Below are 19,351 nucleotides of genomic sequence, written 5' to 3' on the forward strand. Positions count from 1 at the left end.
AAGGAATTTTAGGCAGTTTTGAAAATGTAGCAGCTATTAAAGGAAAGAAAAGGAAATCACTATGAAGAATTTGTGTGTACTTTTTCTTTGTTTTGTAAAACCTAGGAGTTTCAACATTCTTAGAAGGTAAAGATGTCTGTCCTCTTGTTAGGATGAGTATGTAACATAAGCAGATACCTTTGTAATCGGTGTGTTGTCTTGAGTTATATTATCTGATACATATGAACCATATGTCTAATACTTAATGAGATTTACTGATTTTATAATAGCAGATGACTTTTATTACCATGAGAATTATTTAGCTAGTTAAGGCAAGTTATACTGAAGCAACTTTTATCCCAATTTTCAGAATGTAGAGGGAAAAACAACCTAGTGAGTTATGAGATGTTTTTGGAAAAAATGCTTTTTTGCCCTAAAGGTTTTAATTGGTTAAATGAAGGGGAAATCTGCAAGCCTAAAGTGCAGTTGTGTGGTTCATAATGTTTTTCCTGATTCTAAATTCCGCTGATGATACTCTGGTAGCTACATTTTTGAGTAGTAGTGGTTTTGCAGGTTTTTCTTTCTTTCTTTCTTTCTTTCTTTCTTTCTTTCTTTTTTGGTACGCAAGTTTCTAACCTTTATTTCCTTGTCGTTAAAGGAGGATGAGTAGTATATAAGCCACGACTGAGGAACTGAATTGTGGGTCTTTTTCTTTCTTGGTAGTGAAAGCTAGATTTCAGTCTGCTTATGAATAATTTTATTTTTTAAACTTTAGGGGTTGAAAAGTAAGGCAGAATAAGGAAATAATTCACATATTAAAGGTCATAGTTAAATCTAAGTGTCTTATTTCTCCAAGGAGGAAAAAATTAAGCTATTCATTATCTCTAGTATGTAAATTAAAGTACTAAAATACATAGCAGTTAGTATTTAAATTGATCCTAATTTCTTCTCTTATGTTTCAGAAGCAGAGCGCTCTGAAAGAAATACATTTGCAGAAAGGCTTTCTGCTGTTGAGGCCATAGCAAATGCAATATCTGTTGTTTCAAGTAATGGCCCAGGTAATCGGGCTGGATCATCAAGTAGTCGAAGGTAATGTGATTTTTACCAGGAAAGTTTAATTGGCGGAAACAGAATCCAAGTACAGAAAAATGTATCTCTTACCTATCATATGCATGAATTGTTGGGTCCTTTTGCTTTGTTTTTGTTCCTTCCAATATCACCCTGGGCAAAAGATCTGATAATATCTAATTAGATTTTAAGTGTAAGACAGAAGGATCTAGGAGCTTCAAAAATTTGAGATAATTTAGATAAGTAGTTCAACCTTGGTTCTTTGAATGTGTTTTAAGTTTATCATTCTTATTTCCTAGGAAGTTATTTTCTTTAATTGGAGAACAAGTAATAATAATCGAAAGAACTTCAATCTTTTATTTTCAGATTACTTATTTAGGTCAATTTCTCAGATGTATTAATGATATGGGAAGAAATGAAAGGCTGGTGTGTATTATAAATGCTGCTATTTTAAATTTTCAGGCTCTCTGGGTTGTGGGATGGACAAACCTTAATAACACATAAAAAATTACTAGGTGTTTGAGTAGATGAAGAATACAAAGAATTCAGGATATAGTTGTTTTGTTTTTTGTTTTTTGTTTTCCTGAAGGAAATATTAGACACGAGAGCCAGAGTTCTTGGACACTTGACAGAGCATTGACGGAAGCGCACTGCTCACTGCTAATGTGATAGCTTGTAAAGTCTGCTTAAAATGAAGACTCTCTTTGCCTATTTTCTGTTCCATATCCAGCTTTCCCTTTAAAAATGATGCTCCTAAAATTGATAGCTTCCCAGGTTCAAAAATGTCCTGAAGTGAGATTTATCAGTAACTATTTATGGGTGACCAAATTATAATTTAAAAAACAGTACAAAGACCTTATGTAGACTATACAAAACGGAAATTACCACCAGCTATTTGTTTAGGACTACACTAGGCAGACAAAGCGTTTGGTCTAAAATGGAATACAACTTAAATTCTTCATGAAGAAATTAGTTTCTGAATTATTTCAGGTATTTCATTTCCTCAGGGAAAATACGGGTGCAGATCAAGTTGGACTCTGATATGGTTGGTCCAATGCCAGTGCTGCCATCTTTTTTTCATGTAAGGATTATTTTGAAGGCAAAGACTAAAAGGAGCTTCAAGAGTGGGTGATGTGTTGCTCACAGAAATAATTTGCAGAGTAAGCTCCTTTGAGGCATTTGCCGAAGATTTCACTGCAGTGCTCTTAACCAGTTCAAACTCAGGGCTGCCGGTTGAACAGATGAAAGCACAGGAGTCTTATTATCCACGCCGGGCAGTAGGAAGTCCACAGACTCTGCTTCATTGAAGTGAAACCCTCCTCTAGCCTACAATGGATTTTCTAGGCGATGCCCCTTGATGAGTATGCAGGCTGGGATTCATGAGCTGTAAGCTCAAAACTGATGCAATTTCAATATTGAATGGAGTACTGTTAAATGTCTTCAGATGGTGATTTGACTCAGAAGTTTTGTTATGTGACTCATAGTTCCTGAGTACAAAGGGCAGATTTAGTGGAAAGCTTGATTGATGCATCTGATTGCAGGTGTATGTACTCTAGAGATTGTTAATCTGGAAGACACATGACCTTCGCTTTTTTGTCACAGTGGTATGTTTGAACATGACTGGATTCTAAGGCTTCTGTAGCATGGATATAACGTGCTTACAAAGAGGAAATTACATCATCCTTGAATTCTTCCATATTGTCAGAAAATACGATGACTCCAGGCAAGCCTATACGAAGAAATGTCAAAACTCTGAATCTTAGCAGCCAAGGTGGTATCTCCTCAGTATTGTCCTCAGCCACTGAGGATACAGGTGAATCTTCATGAATTGTGTACAACATCTTGAAGAATAATTTTCTTTTTTTTTGTTTTTGTTTTTTGTTTTTAAAGAATCTATATGAGGAGCTGGGCATTGTACTTAAAAATGTTCCCAACACCTAATGAAGAAAAGTGGTTAAGGACAATTTTTTAAAATGACAAAGGAATGACCCCCTCATTTAATATTGAATTGACTACATCACAGCAACAGAGTTGGGAGTTTGCAAGTTCAAGATGAGACTATGGTCTCAATTTATCTTCATTTTATTCTTAGTCTCCTCTAAGCTAGAGGTTGGAGAATAGCCCACATACGTTTTCTTTGGCCTGTGCACTGTTAAAATTTTTTTTCTTTAAAATTTGAATGCCTTTAGATAAGCATGTATGCCTCTAGTTTGCCATTACTCCCTACTTCTTAGACCCGACTGCCCTTTCCTCAGTTGATACTGCCTTCTGGGCCCAGTAGGCATTGAGTTTGTGACCCTGATGTAAGCATTCTTCTTAATAGGCCCCGAACATGCATTTATTTTCAGGTTATTTGCAGTGCCTCCCACTAAACTGCTGACTCTCTCTCTCTCTCTCTCTCTCTCTCTCTGTTTTGAGTGAGATACACTAGGATACCAAGTGTCTGTGTTGAGCTTAATTAAGATTATTTAGGAACATCACAGTGTGAACAGTCACCCTGGTGTGTGCTGTTACCTGGTAAGGAGCCTGCCTTTCTCTCTGGGTGAGGTCTTCGGACAGAGAAGTGACCTCGACTGAAAGAATCCCTGTGCCCTGCTCCCCTCCATATTCTAAAAACTCTTAAGCTCAGATTTCTAAATTGGGAGAGGGAAGACATCGATACCATAAAAAAAATTAACTGTAGGTAATTTTTGATAGTGAATACTGTAATAACTAATATATTATTTGAGACATTAAAATTTACTTTGCAGAATCTTCCAAAGAATGTTTCTGTTCCTAGAGGTACATCATCATACATAAGCTTTATAAAATAGATGTGTTCCTGAAAGTAGCCTCTAAAAGAAATTTTTGTAAAAGCTTTTAAAAGAATTCCTTATAAGTGGAAAGCGTATCGATAAGGAAAACCACATTTACCCTCGGATTATACAACAATTATAATTAGAAGATTCAAACATTAATAAAAATCTTTCTAAATTACTTATTTGTAGATATATAATGCTCACCTGGTAAGGTGGTAGGTCTTTCACATCAGAGAAATGTCATGTCTTTGGGACTAAATCTGCATGGGAGAATGAAGTCCCTTATGTGGTACCTGGCCCTTATAATTGAATTTTTAGTCTTTATTCATATAGAGACTCTAAAATTGTGGCTGGTGGAAGGGATTTGCCTTATGTGCTCTCTCTTAATTGCTGTTAGTTTGTAACGTTAATTTTGTAGGTTTTGTAAGCTTTTGTTCAGAGGTATAGATTTTATACAGGGGGTCACCAGTTCCCCTAACAAGGCCTGTGTTTATGATTATTTCCTTTTCTTTTTAGTGATGTGCACACCTGTGCAGTATTTTTTTTTTTTCTTGTGTAGCAGGAGAAAAAAAAATCACGCCCAGACATTAATCTAACAACACATTTTACAAGCTCCAGTTTCTTTAATTTCCTTGGGATGCAAGTTGTACTGTTAAAAAAAAATTTTTTTTTGATACTAAAAAAATAAATCTAAATTGGTCTTTGTTTTAAAATTACTCATTGTGTGGACATTACTTCAATTGCTTTTGAGATCACAGCAAAGGGATTTTATTTAGTGAGTTAACAATATTGGTTTTGTGCTAATCAGTATGTTTGCTGATGTCTATTATTAAACTTAATTCTTACTGATTATAAACAGGGGACAGATTTATTTTGTCTTAATGTTCAGCTGTTCATTTACCTTAACTGTATGAAAGATTATTTTCTAATCTTTACTGCAAGTTTTGTTCCCTGTGCTTAAGTTTGTGTGGGAGCTTAATATAGTGGTTTTAGTGCTGAACTGGGTGCCCCCAGTTTCATTTCTATCCCTCACTGACTTTACTCTGTGATTCCAGAATTGGCATTTGTACTTCACTTCCCTTGCCTGGAGTATTTGCTTATAGAACAAACTTTGATCTCTGATGAGAAGTTCTGTACACCTTTTCATCACATTTAGCCATGGTAGTGAGCTCTAATTTTGTCCATGTTCTTCTAGTTTGAGATTACGGGAAATGATGAGACGTTCGTTGAGAGCGGCTGGTTTGGGTAGACATGAAGCTGGGGCTTCATCCAGTGACCACCAGGATCCAGTTTCACCCCCCATAGCCCCCCCTAGTTGGGTTCCTGACCCTCCTGCGATGGACCCTGGTAAGATCTGTTATTTTATTTAGTGTTTAACAAAAAAAACAAGGCCCTAAAAGAAAGGAAATTGAACATTTTAATGGGTTATTTAGAAATCTGAAGTATTTAAAAGTAACATAAGGAGCAAACTGTAACTAATTTAGTTGTAGAGATTTGGTTTAGGGGGGTATATAACTTAAAAATTAAAAGTCTAGAAGCTCTTTCATTGACATAGATATTTCCATACTGGCAAGAAGCTAATTATTAATACACCACAAGAAATCAGTAATTGGTCTAGTGGATTCCTTCTCTTATAGTTTGGGAAACAAATTTCCACTTAAATCTCTGTCCAGTTTGATGTTTGGCTTGCAGAGAAAAGCCTTAAGGCCAGTTAAGAGAACATGTTAGGGATATGTTGCCTGTAATGATGTACATCCTGCTGTTCTGTTTACTGAAAGATGGTGACATTGATTTTATCCTGGCCCCTGCTGTGGGATCTCTTACCACAGCCGCGACTGGCACTGGTCAAGGACCAAGCACCTCCACCATTCCAGGTGAGAATCTGTACTATTTTATCTGCCTAGGCATTTGGGTTTCTGCAGATCCACACTTCTCTCAAGGAGACTTCCTTGCCTTGAAAAACATCTAATTCTCTGAATTAGATCTTCCATTATGTCAGTGAGATTGTGATATGTATGAACATACATTTCCTCAATTGGGAGTTGTAAAATGTGTTAATGTGTTTAAATTCTCTATAATGAAGTTATTAATTTATTACTGATAGTAGAATATTTTTTCGGTGCTTATTTAATAGATACTTGGTATGTTACTCCAGAATATTCTTTTACTCTGTCTTGTTTACTCTTGTCACCAAATGGATCTGCTTAATTACAGGTCCTTCCACAGAGCCATCTGTAGTAGAATCCAAGGATCGAAAGGCCAATGCTCATTTTATATTAAAATTGTTATGCGACAGTGTTGTATTGCAGCCCTATTTACGAGAACTCCTCTCTGCCAAGTAAGAAGTTTAATATACTTTTGATACAAAGATTTAGCTTAGCTCCTTTTACTATTTAAGTTGATCTTGCAATGTATGGACAACAGTTACCTAATGTGAATTTAAAATAATTGATCAGGATCTAGCATTGTATTCCCTCTGTAATTAACCAAGCTCTCTTCAATGAAAGGCCTTTCTTAGTATAATTCAATGTACACTAAATGAATACAAACCAATTTTATGGAGCTTGATTAGGAGAGAGATATATATATATATGTTTAAAAGATCACAGTATAGTTATTCTCAAATGTGAATTCATAAATTCTATCACTGTCACCTGGAGAACTTTAAAAATGACACAGATTCATCCCCAAGCTTTGCACTAGAAGTATGACTGAGTAGGTCTTGAGGGGGGGGCCTGGAATCTGTATTCTAAAACTCTGTGGATGATTCTGATGGTTTCTTTGGACATCTTTTTTGGCTTGCAAAATAATAATGAGATTATGCAGAGTTTTTGGTAAGTGTTGTGTGGCAAATGCTCATTAGCCATGGACAGATTATAGCTCTGCTTTCAGCCTGATTGTTTATGTTCCTTTACAAACTCATAATAATAAGCATTTTTATAAAAGTTAGCTCTTACCTGTGCCAAACTCTACTTGTATTAACTCTTCTACTTCTAGCAATAGCAGCGTGGAGTAGGTAATATTAGTTCCATTTTCTATTTGAAGTAATGGTCTCAGAGGTTAATTAACCTGCCCAGGGTCACGAAGCTAGTGTGTGGCACTGCTGGAATTTCCGCTGTAGTCTGTCTCTTGATTCCAGAACTGAGACTCACAGCCACCACTCTTATGCTACCTCTTCCTGTTTAAGAACAGGAAGGTGTTTTGAGTTTTTTATTATTGAGGGCAAGGGAATTTTTGTTTTAAGGCTTATTGGCCTTAGGCCATAATGATCCAATGTATGAACTTTTGATTACTTTAATGAAGGCTGCCCCACTAGTAAAATAAGTCACTGAATTGGAAATAAATTATTACTCCAGAAGCAGCTTACTAATTTATTAGTGGTTTGAGGCATAGATAAAAATGATATATATAAAAATACAGTTTTTTCTCTTTTTATTTTCTCACCAGTTTTAGTTTCTGTTGTGTTTTTAAGGATATTATTTTGTATCATTTCCTGTCATTTGGTGTTATCTAAAAATTTATTGTATGTTTTCTTTCCTTCCTTCCTTCCTTTTATTCTTTCCTTTTCTTTCTTTTTCTTTCTTTCTCTTTTCTTCTCTTTGTTTTGTTTTGTTTTCTTTTCTTTTATTAGAGGGACGCCTAGGTGGCTTAGTCGGTTAAGTGTCTGCCTTCAGCTCAGGTCATGATCCCAGGGTCCTGGGATCAAGCCCCGCATCGGGCTCCCTGCTCAGCGGGGAGTCTGCTTCTCCCTCTCCCTCTGCCTCCCACCCTTCGTGTATTCTCTCTCTCTCTCTCTCTGACAAATAAATACACTGTCTTAAAAGTTTTTTTTAATTAGAGTGAGTGTGCACGAATTGGGGGGGGGCGCAGGGGGAGAGGTAAAGGGGCAAGCAGGGTCCCCCGCACTGAGCACGGAGCCCTACACGGGGCTTGATCCCAGAACTCCGAGATCATGACCTGAGCCGAAGTCAGATGCTTAACCCACTGAGCCACCCAGGCCCCCCGCCTTGCTCTTTTTAACCCATTTTGCATTTCTACAGTGCCTTTCTAGTTCGCTAGTCCTTTTTAGTGCCCTCAACAGCAGTTGCTCTCCCCCAGCCCTTTATCTGAGAAAATACATAAACTATCTGGGAAAACAGTCAATATGCTGTTCTATTAATAAGCTTGTATTATTGATGACAGCTTTGAAACAAATTAGAGGAAAGGCAAAGTTCTTTTTCGTTTTAGGTGGTAAGTGTAGGAATTCTCACACTGGTCCTTTGTTTCCTTTTTATATTTCTAATATAGGAGAATTAATTGATTATTTCCAATTTAAGGATCCCCCCCCCCCCCACCTCCCTCCAGTCCCAGGTTTGGGTGGTTGGATTTTGCTTTCATAATGTAAGCTAAAGAAAGTAAATTTTGGTAAAATTATCCTGGTTAGTAAAGATGCAGAGGATTTCATTCTCAACCAGCTCATTTTTATCTGAGCAGAGAGGTATACCGTATGAAGCTTGGGGAATAGGTAGGGAGAAGAGTGAGCAACAACATAGAAATGGAGAGGTATAAATACTGGAGGAAACCGTGATGCACCTGGTTAAAAGCGGAAGATACAAGAGGAGAGCAGTAGCCAGTGAATGTGAAAAACTAGGTTAAAGCCACCACTTTGTTCTCTATTCTTTGGGCTTGAACCCTCACAATAATGGCTTTGGTTAGACTAATACTATCAAAGTGGGTTTATAAGAATAATAATGTGATGGTTGCATAAAAAACGATTAAATAGGCAAGGGTAGAGACGAGTTGAGGCTTTGGTTTTCACGTCCACCTATTGTATGTGTGTTACAATAAACCGAGCTGGAAAATGGAAAAGAAGGATTAGGTGCAAGAGCAAAAAATTGATTTAGAAGGGAAGACTTCATGAAGAATCCAAATTTTTTATCTTAGTTCCTAGAAACAGTGATGCTGTTGGCTGATGTAAGCCAGGTAGAGAGCAGGTTTGGGGAGAAAGGGGATTTTAGTTGTTAGACATGTTGACTGTGAGGTATCACCGGGAAATCCTACGTAGACTTACCAAGTAAGCAAGTGCAGGTGTTGGTAACTGTGTTAGCGTCATAGAAGGGGTACTTGCTTTGGTGGATCAGAGAGGGAAGCACAGGTGGTTGAGGACTAAATTTTGGGAAATGTGGGATCCAGGAGGGAATAGAAATTCAGGGAAGAATATTGAAAGTACATTTTTAAGAGAAAATACATCATAATAACAAGTAACATTTATTGAATACATTTTATTTGCTAAGCATTGTGTTAAAAGCTTTTAAGTAATAAGTGATTTAATCCTCATCATAGTTGTATGAGATAGAGGCTATTACTATCCCCACATCTAGAAAATATTAGTTTGACTCTAGAGCCCTTGATGACCTATTCTTTAGTGTCACTAAGGCCAAGAAAGGAGAGCATGGTTGAGAGAGACAAGGATTCTTAGAGAGGTGGCTTTCTTTCTTAAATGAGATAGTAGGAAACTAGAAAATACCACCAGTGATTTTCTTTGACTGGTAGGACATTATTATTTAATACAGCAGAACTACTATTTTGTTTCATCATGAACATCCATTTCTTTTATCAAGGAGGAAAATAATTTTTTTTTTCAAGATTTTATTTATTTGAGAGAGAGTGATTGAGAGAGAGAACACAAGCAGGGGGAGCAGCAGAGGGAGAGGGAGAAGCAGGCTCCCCGCTGAGCAGGGAGCCCGATGTGGGGCTCGATCCCAGGACCCTGGGATCATGACCTTAGCCGAAGGCAGATGCTTAACCAATTGAGCCACCTAGGCGCCCCTGATTAATATTTTTATGCATAATTTTTCTCATTTTAGGGATGCAAGAGGGATGACCCCATTTATGTCAGCTGTAAGTGGCCGAGCTTATCCTGCTGCAATTACCATCTTAGAAACAGCCCAGAAAATTGCAAAAGGTAATTTATTTCAGGTCCTAAAAGAGTTGCTTATTTTTTAATTTGAATAGATTCTCTTCTACATATATAATATTATTCAAACCTTATTTCTGTGTCTTGAAATGATATAATTGAGTAGAAACTATCAATTTATTCTTTTGTGCATGTGTGTGTGTAAAATTCATGTTTGCATTTTTTCCAAGTATTGTGTCTTCTAGCTTTCCACCAAAAAAGCTGGTATAATTTTTTAAATTAAAAAAAAAAATTGCATAGTGGATAATGTAGTGACTAATATTTTGAAAATAAAGATGGATTACTGATAGAACCTGTCAGTGGTTAATTGGTGGTAGTGATAAAATTTTATAGAAATAATAGGCCACGTGCCTTACTGTTCTTCCTTCTGACTTGTAATTCCTGCTTAATAGAATGCAGTAAGGAATATCATTTCCTGCTGTCCAGCCTTTAAAAAACTAAACATGGTTAAAATCAATCAATCAGTCAGTGAAAGACTAACATAGTTTACAATACTGGCTATAAAGTTTTTGTGATTATAATTTGCTAAATAGAGCTAATACTTTAATAACAGAGCTATGTATTCAGCTGATATGTGGTGTATTATTGTCATGTGGTTATATAATTACACTTTGCTTTTTCTTTGTACGGGAATTGACTGAAATTCTTGCACATTGACTTGTATATCAATTTTTAAAATTAATATATAGTAGTTTTTTATTTATACTGTGTAAATGTCAGAGCTTTTGCATTTGAGTAAAGTAGTAGATGGCTGTGATTAAGGCCTTTCGTGATACCTGAACTACTGTGCTCTTAATCTTTTTAGCTGAAGTATCCTCAAGTGAAAAAGAGGAAGATGTATTTATGGGAATGGTTTGCCCATCAGGTACCAACCCTGACGACTCACCCTTATATGTGTTATGTTGTAATGACACCTGCAGTTTTACATGGACTGGGGCAGAGCACATTAACCAGGTAAGCTGTTTTTTACTGCCCTGTGTTTATGCTGTCTTCAGGTGTTCTTTTCCTTTTCTCCTTTCACCATCACTGCATTATAGTTCTTAGCCCTGGAGTTCTAACTCTAGTATTTCCTTTTATTCTAAGTTATAAAATTCTCTAAAGAAAATTAATTTTTATTTAATTCCTAAATAAGTGAGGCAAAGGAAGTGATCGTTAAATTAGGAGATACCTCAAAAATTAGAAATCTTTAGTATAACCTGATCCATGGCTCTTGATATAGACTTTATAACTATAATACCTTTTTGGGGGGATGATGAGTTATTTTTGCCCTACCGGTAATATTTGATGTCCACTTATAATATTATAAAATGCGTATTCACTGTACCCGTTTATTACTCTTTGTTTACAGAGCACATTAGTTTTGCTCTGTTTTCGTTGTGATTGACTTGTTTCAGAAAATACCAGAAATGATTATGATGATATGTACATATATTCTTCTTTAAAAAAATAAATCCTTCAAATTTTAGGATATTTTTGAGTGTCGAACTTGTGGCTTGCTGGAGTCACTCTGTTGTTGTACAGAATGTGCAAGGGTTTGTCATAAAGGTCATGATTGCAAGTGAGTACAATTCTAGTTTTCTTTAATATTACAAATTGCTTAGACTCATACTGCTGTATTAAAATAATCTTTAACAATATAATGTTCTGTTTCTTAATTAAGGAAGCATGAGGTTTTGTCAAGTTGTTCTCTTTAAGCTACTTTATGTATTAAAATAGGGTTGTTGATTTAGAATGTACTTTGAAATGTTTTTCATTTGCTTTTGTCTGTATCCTCCAGCCAAAGTCTCAGGCCCCTGTAGTAGGGTTTGCTAGCAGGAGATCACTGCAGGTATTAAGTGAATCATGGTGTATGTTTATTTACTCCTTAAAGTGAATGTAATAACCTTTCATCCAGCAGTAGAGTTACCACGGCTAGTTTGTTAATTTTCACAGACTTAGGAAGCAGTGAAATTCTCCAGCATGAACATCTGCAGCGCCTGAGTCTCAGCAGGGACACCAGCTATAACTGTGCTACAGATGTGTAGATGTTATGGTTAACAGAGAATTGGTTTGTAAAAAAACCATCTTTTTTGCTTTGAAATAAATTATATAGGACAAGTAGAAAATGTTTATAGATATTGCATTGGTACTTATTTATGATTTTTATTAAAAGAACTTGGGCTAATATGTTTGTTTTCCTTATTTTAAACTGTTTATTGTGCTAAAAAGTGATAATCTGTTTATTCATTGATTGCTTACTAGGTGCTTTCACACACTAGATGCTCGGGTAGTGGTGGACAAGAGAGTCTTTGTCCTAACAGGGTCCTTTGAGAGGACACAAGCAAGAAACACCTGCCCCTAAGGGTTTTAGGGTTTATTAGATGCCCATAGAAGGACCACCTACACTGAATGGGGGCTATGGGGAATTAAGGAAGACATTCCAAAGGGGGTGACTATACCCAAGTCATTACAAGATCCCTCTTCTCATGAGAGTTGCTTTATCCACTTCATGCCACTAGGTAATCCTTCTAATTAAGTATGCTTTAAGAATTACACTTTGCACTTAAAAACTAACAAGGGTTCTGTCTGGTGTCACTAAGTTATACTTCTGTAATTTCAATAGAGATCTTTGTGTTTTTTTTTTTTAAATTTCAGTTTTTATACTTGTGTATGAATTCTTTCTAGACTCAAACGGACGTCACCAACAGCCTATTGTGATTGTTGGGAAAAATGTAAATGTAAAACTCTAATTGCTGGACAGAAATCTGCTCGTCTTGATCTCCTTTATCGCCTGCTCACTGCTACTAATCTGGTCACTCTGCCGAACAGCAGGCAAGTGGGATTTTTTTAGGACATAAATTGAAATAGCACAGCCCATCTAAGTAGCCCTCCACATCTCCCTGCTCACGACGATGTTCCATTTTGCAGGGGAGAGCACCTCTTACTGTTTTTAGTGCAGACAGTTGCAAGGCAGACGGTAGAGCACTGCCAGTACAGACCTCCTCGGATCAGGGAGGATCGTAACCGAAAAACAGCCAATCCTGAAGGTGGGTGAGTCTGACAATTAAGACGCATACGAAAAGCATTATATTTATTTCTTACTCACTAGTTCTCTTTCTTTTTAGATTCAGATATGCCTGATCATGATTTAGAGCCCCCAAGGTTTGCCCAGCTTGCATTGGAGCGTGTTCTACAGGATTGGAATGCTTTGAAATCTATGATTATGTTTGGGTCACAGGAGAATAAAGACCCGTATGTATTCGTTAAAAATGTTTTAAATTTATGTATTTCCCGTGTTAATATAGGTGACTACAGTGCATTGTCTTTCCTTCCCCCTCAAGTCTCAGTGCCAGCAGTAGGATAGGCCATCTTTTGCCAGAAGAGCAAGTTTACCTCAATCAGCAAAGTGGCACCATTCGGCTGGACTGTTTCACTCATTGCCTTATAGTCAAGTGTACAGCAGATATTTTGGTAAGTTCTTTCGATGTTTATATACAAGTACATGAAAAGAATGTTTTCTGACTTAGTTTCCCATAATTTTATTGACCCAAACTCCTAAGTACTGATGAGCTTTAATTAAACAGTACACTAAGGGGCATGGAATTTTGGGGGTGATTTAAATGACTCCGTTAACAACAGAAACTTCTTTCATTCTAAACAAAAATTCAGAAATGTGGTAAAAAGACAATAGTATACAAATATATGGAACAGTGTTCAAAATTAATAGTAATGCAGTGCAAATTTTTTTTAAGTACTCCTTTTTGCTGTGAAATGAGAAAAGAATATAAACCATAAAACCTAGTGCTGGTGAGGTTATGGTAAAAAGAACAACTTCAGACACTGATGGGGTGGCATTGCATTTGGTATTCTTTTAGAAAACAACTTGTCAGTAATATCACGAGCCATAAAAATATCAGTGCCCTCAGAACTTAACGTAAATAAATTTTGATATGAGAAAGAAAAAATCATGTCACAGAATAATAAATTAAAAGATGAAATACTTGATGGATCCACTAGTAGTGGATTATTGAATCAAGTTACAACCCAGCCACTTGTTGAAATGTAGTGTAGCCATTTAGAAATAAAGGTTATTTTAAGGAACACTAAAAAAAAAAAAAAACCCAAATAACGTGAAATTGGGTGTTCTCTGTAATTAATATGTATATGATAGACCATGCATAGAAATGAGACGAGAAAGTAACGAGAGGGATGGGATTTTGAATTTATTAATATAAATATTTGAATCTACTTTGCTTTTTCAGTATGTACCCTATAGTGAGTTAAATATATTCTTTCTTTGATTTTATTTTTCTTCTAAATATTGATATACATAGAACTATAAGACTAAAAAGGGAAATCAAACATTTGAGACCCAGTGTAGGTCAAAGACATGGTAAGCATGTGGCATAAATTAGTCACTGACATTAGAAATATTTTGGTTAAATTTGAGATTCTTATGAAATGTTAATATTGAACAAGTGTTAGAACTTTTTACTTTATAAATATTTATCTAAACATCTTAAGAGCTGTCTCAACATTAATAGAGTGATTACCATTTTTTTAAAGCTTTTAGATACTCTACTAGGTACACTAGTGAAAGAACTCCAAAACAAATACACACCTGGACGTAGAGAAGAAGCTATTGCTGTAACAATGAGGTTTTTGCGTTCAGTGGCAAGAGTTTTTGTCATTCTTAGTGTGGAAATGGCTTCATCCAAAAAGAAAAAGTAAGATCTCCTTCTTGATTTGGGCTTTTGTATCCTTTTACACACATTTTTTTGTGATAATGATAACATTGTATATATGAAAAAATACATAAAAGATTCCTGGGTTTTCCTTTTGCTCTAGCAACTTTATCCCACAGCCAATTGGAAAATGCAAGCGTGTATTCCAAGCACTACTACCTTATGCTGTAGAAGAATTATGCAATGTAGCAGAGTCGCTGATTGTTCCTGTCAGAATGGGGATCGCTCGCCCTACTGCACCTTTTACTTTGGCTAGTACTAGCATAGATGCCATGCAGGGCAGTGAAGAATTGTTTTCCGTGGAACCACTGCCACCACGACCTTCATCTGATCAGTCTAGCAGGTAAATTTCTACCTGGTAACAGATTCTGATTAATTCTTTCTCTGGAAATACCATGTTTGGCTTACTAAACCTTTGCATAAGCACTCAGGTGGTGTCCATGATCATTTATGCAATAAGTGGTAGAGATTTTATTGTGTTTGGAACCTGTGAGAGCACTTTAAAAATTATACATTGTGTCTACACATCTAAGATAAGAGATACATAGTTGTGGGTTTTATTTTTGGTTTGGAAAAACGCTGCTTTTATTATGCCAGTAAAGTAATCTGGTAAGAAAGTTCAGACTTCTGTAGGCATCATTACTTCCTGTCTTTTCTTACTTTAAATAAAGCCTGCTATAAGGCCAACTTAAGGAATGAAAAGACCTATAACTTTCTCTGTGTCCAAAGGCTCGGGCTAGGGGGCAGCTTGTTCTTGTACAGTATAAATAACCAGAATGCTGGAATTTAAAAATATTCTCTACAACAACCATATATCTAAGATAGGCCTAAAACAACTCAGTAACTAACTGGTTCTAGGTATAAGATTATTCTTAAATCTCATTCATCTTTTCCATTTGTAACTAGACTGTAAGCTTGTTGAGTCAGAATGTTTAGAAACTAAAATGTTCTGGTGTCGTTTAGCACAGTGCTTCTCAAAATTAAATATGCATGCAAATCACTTGGTGGTCTTATTAAAATGCAGAGGCTGATTTTGAAGGTGTGGGTGGGCCTTGAGGTTCTGATTCCTTACAAACTCTCAGGTTGTTCCAGTGGTGTTGGTTTAGGGGCCACACTTGAGTTGCAGGGCTATAGTGATCTTTAGCAAGTATTTGTATCTTTGGTTTTCTCAAGTCTGATTTTGTCACTGTGTGTAAGTATAATGATGTTTGATAAAGATCTTTGGGATTTAAAGACCCTCTTCTTTTCCTGGAAAACATCACTGTGTTAGTAAGGAAGTCCTGCATTAGTATTTGACACAGTTCCCAAGACTTTCATCTCTGGGTTTCATGTGGGTTACCACGTTGAGTATCTGCTCTCTCACTGTGTTCTCCCCGTATCCCATGTGCTGGTGTGTGTCCCAGCTTTCCCTTTATTGTTAGGTCTCCTAGGATACCCTGGAATCTAAATCCAGGTTTGTCTGCCAAAGCCTTCCTGCAGTAGCCTTGTCACTGATATACTTCCAGGATTTGCTGAAAATGGTTACACATCAAACTATGTATTTTCAGACTCGCTAAATATACTTCATTATCCAGTGATTCTGTTAGCAAAATCTACTTGGGCTCCATATGATGCTCCTGATCCTGATAACCCTGTGAGGAGCCCTCTAGTTACTTAAGTGGTATTATTTCGTGAATTCTTTGTACCCTCTCCTTGGTTTTGTTCCAGAACATAAATGTTTTTTTTATCTGCTGAACAGACTTTGGAGTGATCTCATCTTTAAACAGTGCCGATGAGCCTGTTCTTACTAAGTATCAAGACTTTGTGTCCCCTTGCCAACTGCTTCTTAGGCTCTTTTTTTTATTGTGCACTCTTCAGCTCTCCTCTTCACTCCATTCGCCTTGATTGATTGTTGAGTCGAAAGTCTTGCCAGAAGGAGATCTGATTTGATAATCGAGAGAGATAATAGTGTAATGTTTTCTACAACTGTTGATATAATGTAGAAATCTTTCATTATAATACAGTACAATCACTCCTTCTTGTAAGGGTGTATTTTGATCAGTGTTCCAAGCATGTCTTAAATAAAAAGTATACACTTGACTAGTCTCTGTGATTTCCCTTGTGTTTGGATGGGGTAGATGGCATATATCACTCCACTGAGCATAAAGTTTTAAGTTTAGTATTTTTGCTTTTTCTGTTGCTGCCCTTCACCTCTTTAAAACTCTTAATGTCCTTATTAATAAACCTTTTCCTCTATCTCCATGCCTCGTACAAAAACCGTTAGCTGAAATTTTATTACGAACTAGGAACTTTAAGCATTGTAAATGTATTACCTGTCTTAAGCTACCCAATAACTCTCATAACCACAATCATCCTAATTTTAAAAAATGAGAAATCTGAGGCTCAGAGAGGTTAGGTAACTTGTCCAAAGTTTAGTAACTATTAAAGTTTAGATACTTAAAGATAATTCTGGACAGATTTTTTTTCCTTCTTCCTATACTCCTGAATATTAGATGGCAGAGTAGGGAGGAGATACTCCTTTTTGGTGCCTTTTTTAAAGATTTTATTTATTTGAGAGAGAGAGAGAGAGCATGAGCAGGGGGAGTGGGAGAGGGAGAAGCAGACTACCCACTGAGCAGGGAGCCCACCTCAGGGCTCCGTCCTAGGACCCTGGGATCATGACCTGAGCTGAAGGTAGACACTTAACTGACTGAGCCACTTAGGCACCCCTGTTTGGTGCTTATTGATAGTGTTGAGGCACTGGATGAATCATCACTGAAGCCCACCCTACCTCACAGCACAAATTGTAGTCTGAAACTGTCATGAGTGCAGGTTTGTAATTAGAAGTTCTTTGAAAAGACGTTTTTCCTGTCCCCATCCAGCCATGGCTGGTTATAGGCAGGTCACTTGAAATCAGTCTGATTTATGTTTGGCTTTATGTATGTGAGGGGGACAGAAGAGGGAATTTCTATGATATAACTTCCTATTTTGCTTACATTGTAGACTGTCTCCTGTGAAATCTGTGGCTCCTTGAAACCCTTCTAGCCTAAGAGACATGAACAGATGCCTTTGGTGTAAATGGTGGCACCACTGCTCTTAAGCTTAATGATAGGATTGTTTCCCTTTATCACCAGGATAGTTGTGCTTTGTTTTTTTTTTACTATTTTATCTAGCATATTTAGGTAATCTACTCCAAGAGGGATTTCTCTGCAGTTTGGCAAATTGCCGGAACTAGAAGTTCCCAAAACTTAGAAGTATTTTAACGCCTCCTGTTAGACTGGGTTTCAGGACTGTGGTTGTACCATGAAGTCTAGTGGGAAAAAAGTTGAATCGTGGTATGAAGAAAACAGAAGCTCCATTTCTGATTGGGGAGTTGTAATGTATTTTGGGAATTAGTATCATACATACTTAGTGCATGACTCCTCTGAGGGGATGATAGATCTTATGGATGTTCCAGGATTTTTTTTTTTTTTAAAGAAATACTAAGTACTTGTGGCTTCACCAATGTTGACTTTTTTAATATTGGAAATGTTGAAATCTTAGGTTGGAAATACCCTTTTCATCTTTTCAAGATTTTCTTTTAGCATTCTCAGATGCTTTGTAATTTACTATCTCTGTGAAGAACGAGTTACTGAAATTTCTAGTACTAAACACCATATTGAGGCTGCTTGTGTGTTGGAAGGCAGAGTGTCTCAGTTGACTCTTCATGTGTAACTGGTTTCTCATTTCTAAGAGCCGCTGAGGTGAGGAAAGAACACTACCATGTAAACACGTTTAAAGGTCCTTTAACTTTAACCTCTCTTAGACTGTGTTTCTTAATCTGTAAATAAAGGATAATAGTAGGTCACAGGGTTGTTTTAACAACCGTCTTTTGATCTCTGACCTGCATTTTAAGCTGCATTCTCCCATTCTCCCCTTCCTTTTATAAGGGACGCACCTGTCCTTTCTTGGCTGTTTGCAAGGCAGATTTTTAGGGAAGTGGAACTATTTGGCCATCCACCTTTTCTGTTAGGATTCTGTTTTCAAATTAATACTTTCGAACTGACGTTTTTCCTCTACACACAAGTCAGTGGTTAATAAGCTGATACAAAGTACGTCATGTCAGGTCTCTTAAAAGAGTAGATCACTTGTAATAAGCACACTTACTGCCATGCTTTGTTGATGGAGGGATGCCGAAGGTGGAAGCTTTGCAAGTTGAGGACCGTTCGCATTGAAAGCAGCGGAGAGGGAGAAATACTTCCCGTAGAGCATTTCAATGGGAAGGACTCATAAAAGGATGTGCATTAACAAATTTTTTCACTAATGACTTACTGAAAAGTAAAAACAGTTCTGAGATTTCTAAGTTAAATAAGTGTCTGTGGTAAAATTAATTTCTTTGGGCTTTGTATTTTCTGATACACTATAGATTAATTATTGTTGGTTTCCAAGAAGTTTTAGGTCAGATTTAAAATAGCATCCTAGCAAGTGGGTCACACTGAGTGACACTGAGAAACCTAAAAAGTGTGCTGTGTGGCAGAGGCGTGGCAGCAGCGCCCTCAGAAGCTCCTGTTTCTCCGCAGCTCCAGTCAGTCTCAGTCGTCCTACATCATCCGGAACCCCCAGCAGAGGCGCATCAGCCAGTCGCAGCCTGTTCGGGGCAGAGATGAAGAACAGGATGACATTGTTTCAGCGGACGTGGAGGAGGTGGTTGTAATCGTCTTCATTGTGGTAGACGAGAGGCTCTTCTGGGAGGGAAGGAGTTTTAGTAGTCGTAGCTTACTGCCATTATATATATTTGCTTCCAGGTTTTAGACTTTTGTTACATCTTCTTATTTGTGGTTGTACCTGTTAAAAATACTTTAATAATC

The 19,351-nt window shown here is 36.9% G+C and overlaps 1 protein-coding gene and 1 long non-coding RNA gene across 4 annotated transcripts in view; one reads left to right on the forward strand and one right to left on the reverse strand.

Annotated features, from left to right (window-relative positions):
- UBR5 (ubiquitin protein ligase E3 component n-recognin 5) overlaps nt 1-19,351 on the forward strand; it is a 132,367-nt gene that overhangs the window by 82,740 nt on the left and 30,276 nt on the right. For both annotated transcript variants that reach the window (XM_088022771.1, XM_028110653.2), the window contains exons 22-35: nt 942-1,068; nt 5,041-5,192; nt 5,624-5,719; nt 6,060-6,183; nt 9,692-9,789; nt 10,607-10,755; nt 11,268-11,359; nt 12,466-12,612; nt 12,709-12,827; nt 12,906-13,032; nt 13,122-13,251; nt 14,347-14,507; nt 14,629-14,868; nt 19,064-19,187. In XM_088022771.1, the coding sequence (XP_087878897.1) occupies nt 942-1,068; nt 5,041-5,192; nt 5,624-5,719; nt 6,060-6,183; nt 9,692-9,789; nt 10,607-10,755; nt 11,268-11,359; nt 12,466-12,612; nt 12,709-12,827; nt 12,906-13,032; nt 13,122-13,251; nt 14,347-14,507; nt 14,629-14,868; nt 19,064-19,187 (1,886 nt within the window). The remainder of the gene's footprint in view (nt 1-941; nt 1,069-5,040; nt 5,193-5,623; nt 5,720-6,059; nt 6,184-9,691; nt 9,790-10,606; nt 10,756-11,267; nt 11,360-12,465; nt 12,613-12,708; nt 12,828-12,905; nt 13,033-13,121; nt 13,252-14,346; nt 14,508-14,628; nt 14,869-19,063; nt 19,188-19,351) is intronic.
- LOC114214842 (uncharacterized) overlaps nt 1-19,351 on the reverse strand; it is a 123,531-nt gene that overhangs the window by 29,580 nt on the left and 74,600 nt on the right. The window lies entirely within an intron of this gene.

The sequence above is a fragment of the Eumetopias jubatus genome, unplaced genomic scaffold, assembly GCF_037043125.1.
Source record: "Eumetopias jubatus isolate StellerSeaLion01/CBP00866 unplaced genomic scaffold, mEumJub1_p1.0 scaffold_4, whole genome shotgun sequence".
NCBI lineage: Eukaryota > Metazoa > Chordata > Mammalia > Carnivora > Otariidae > Eumetopias > Eumetopias jubatus.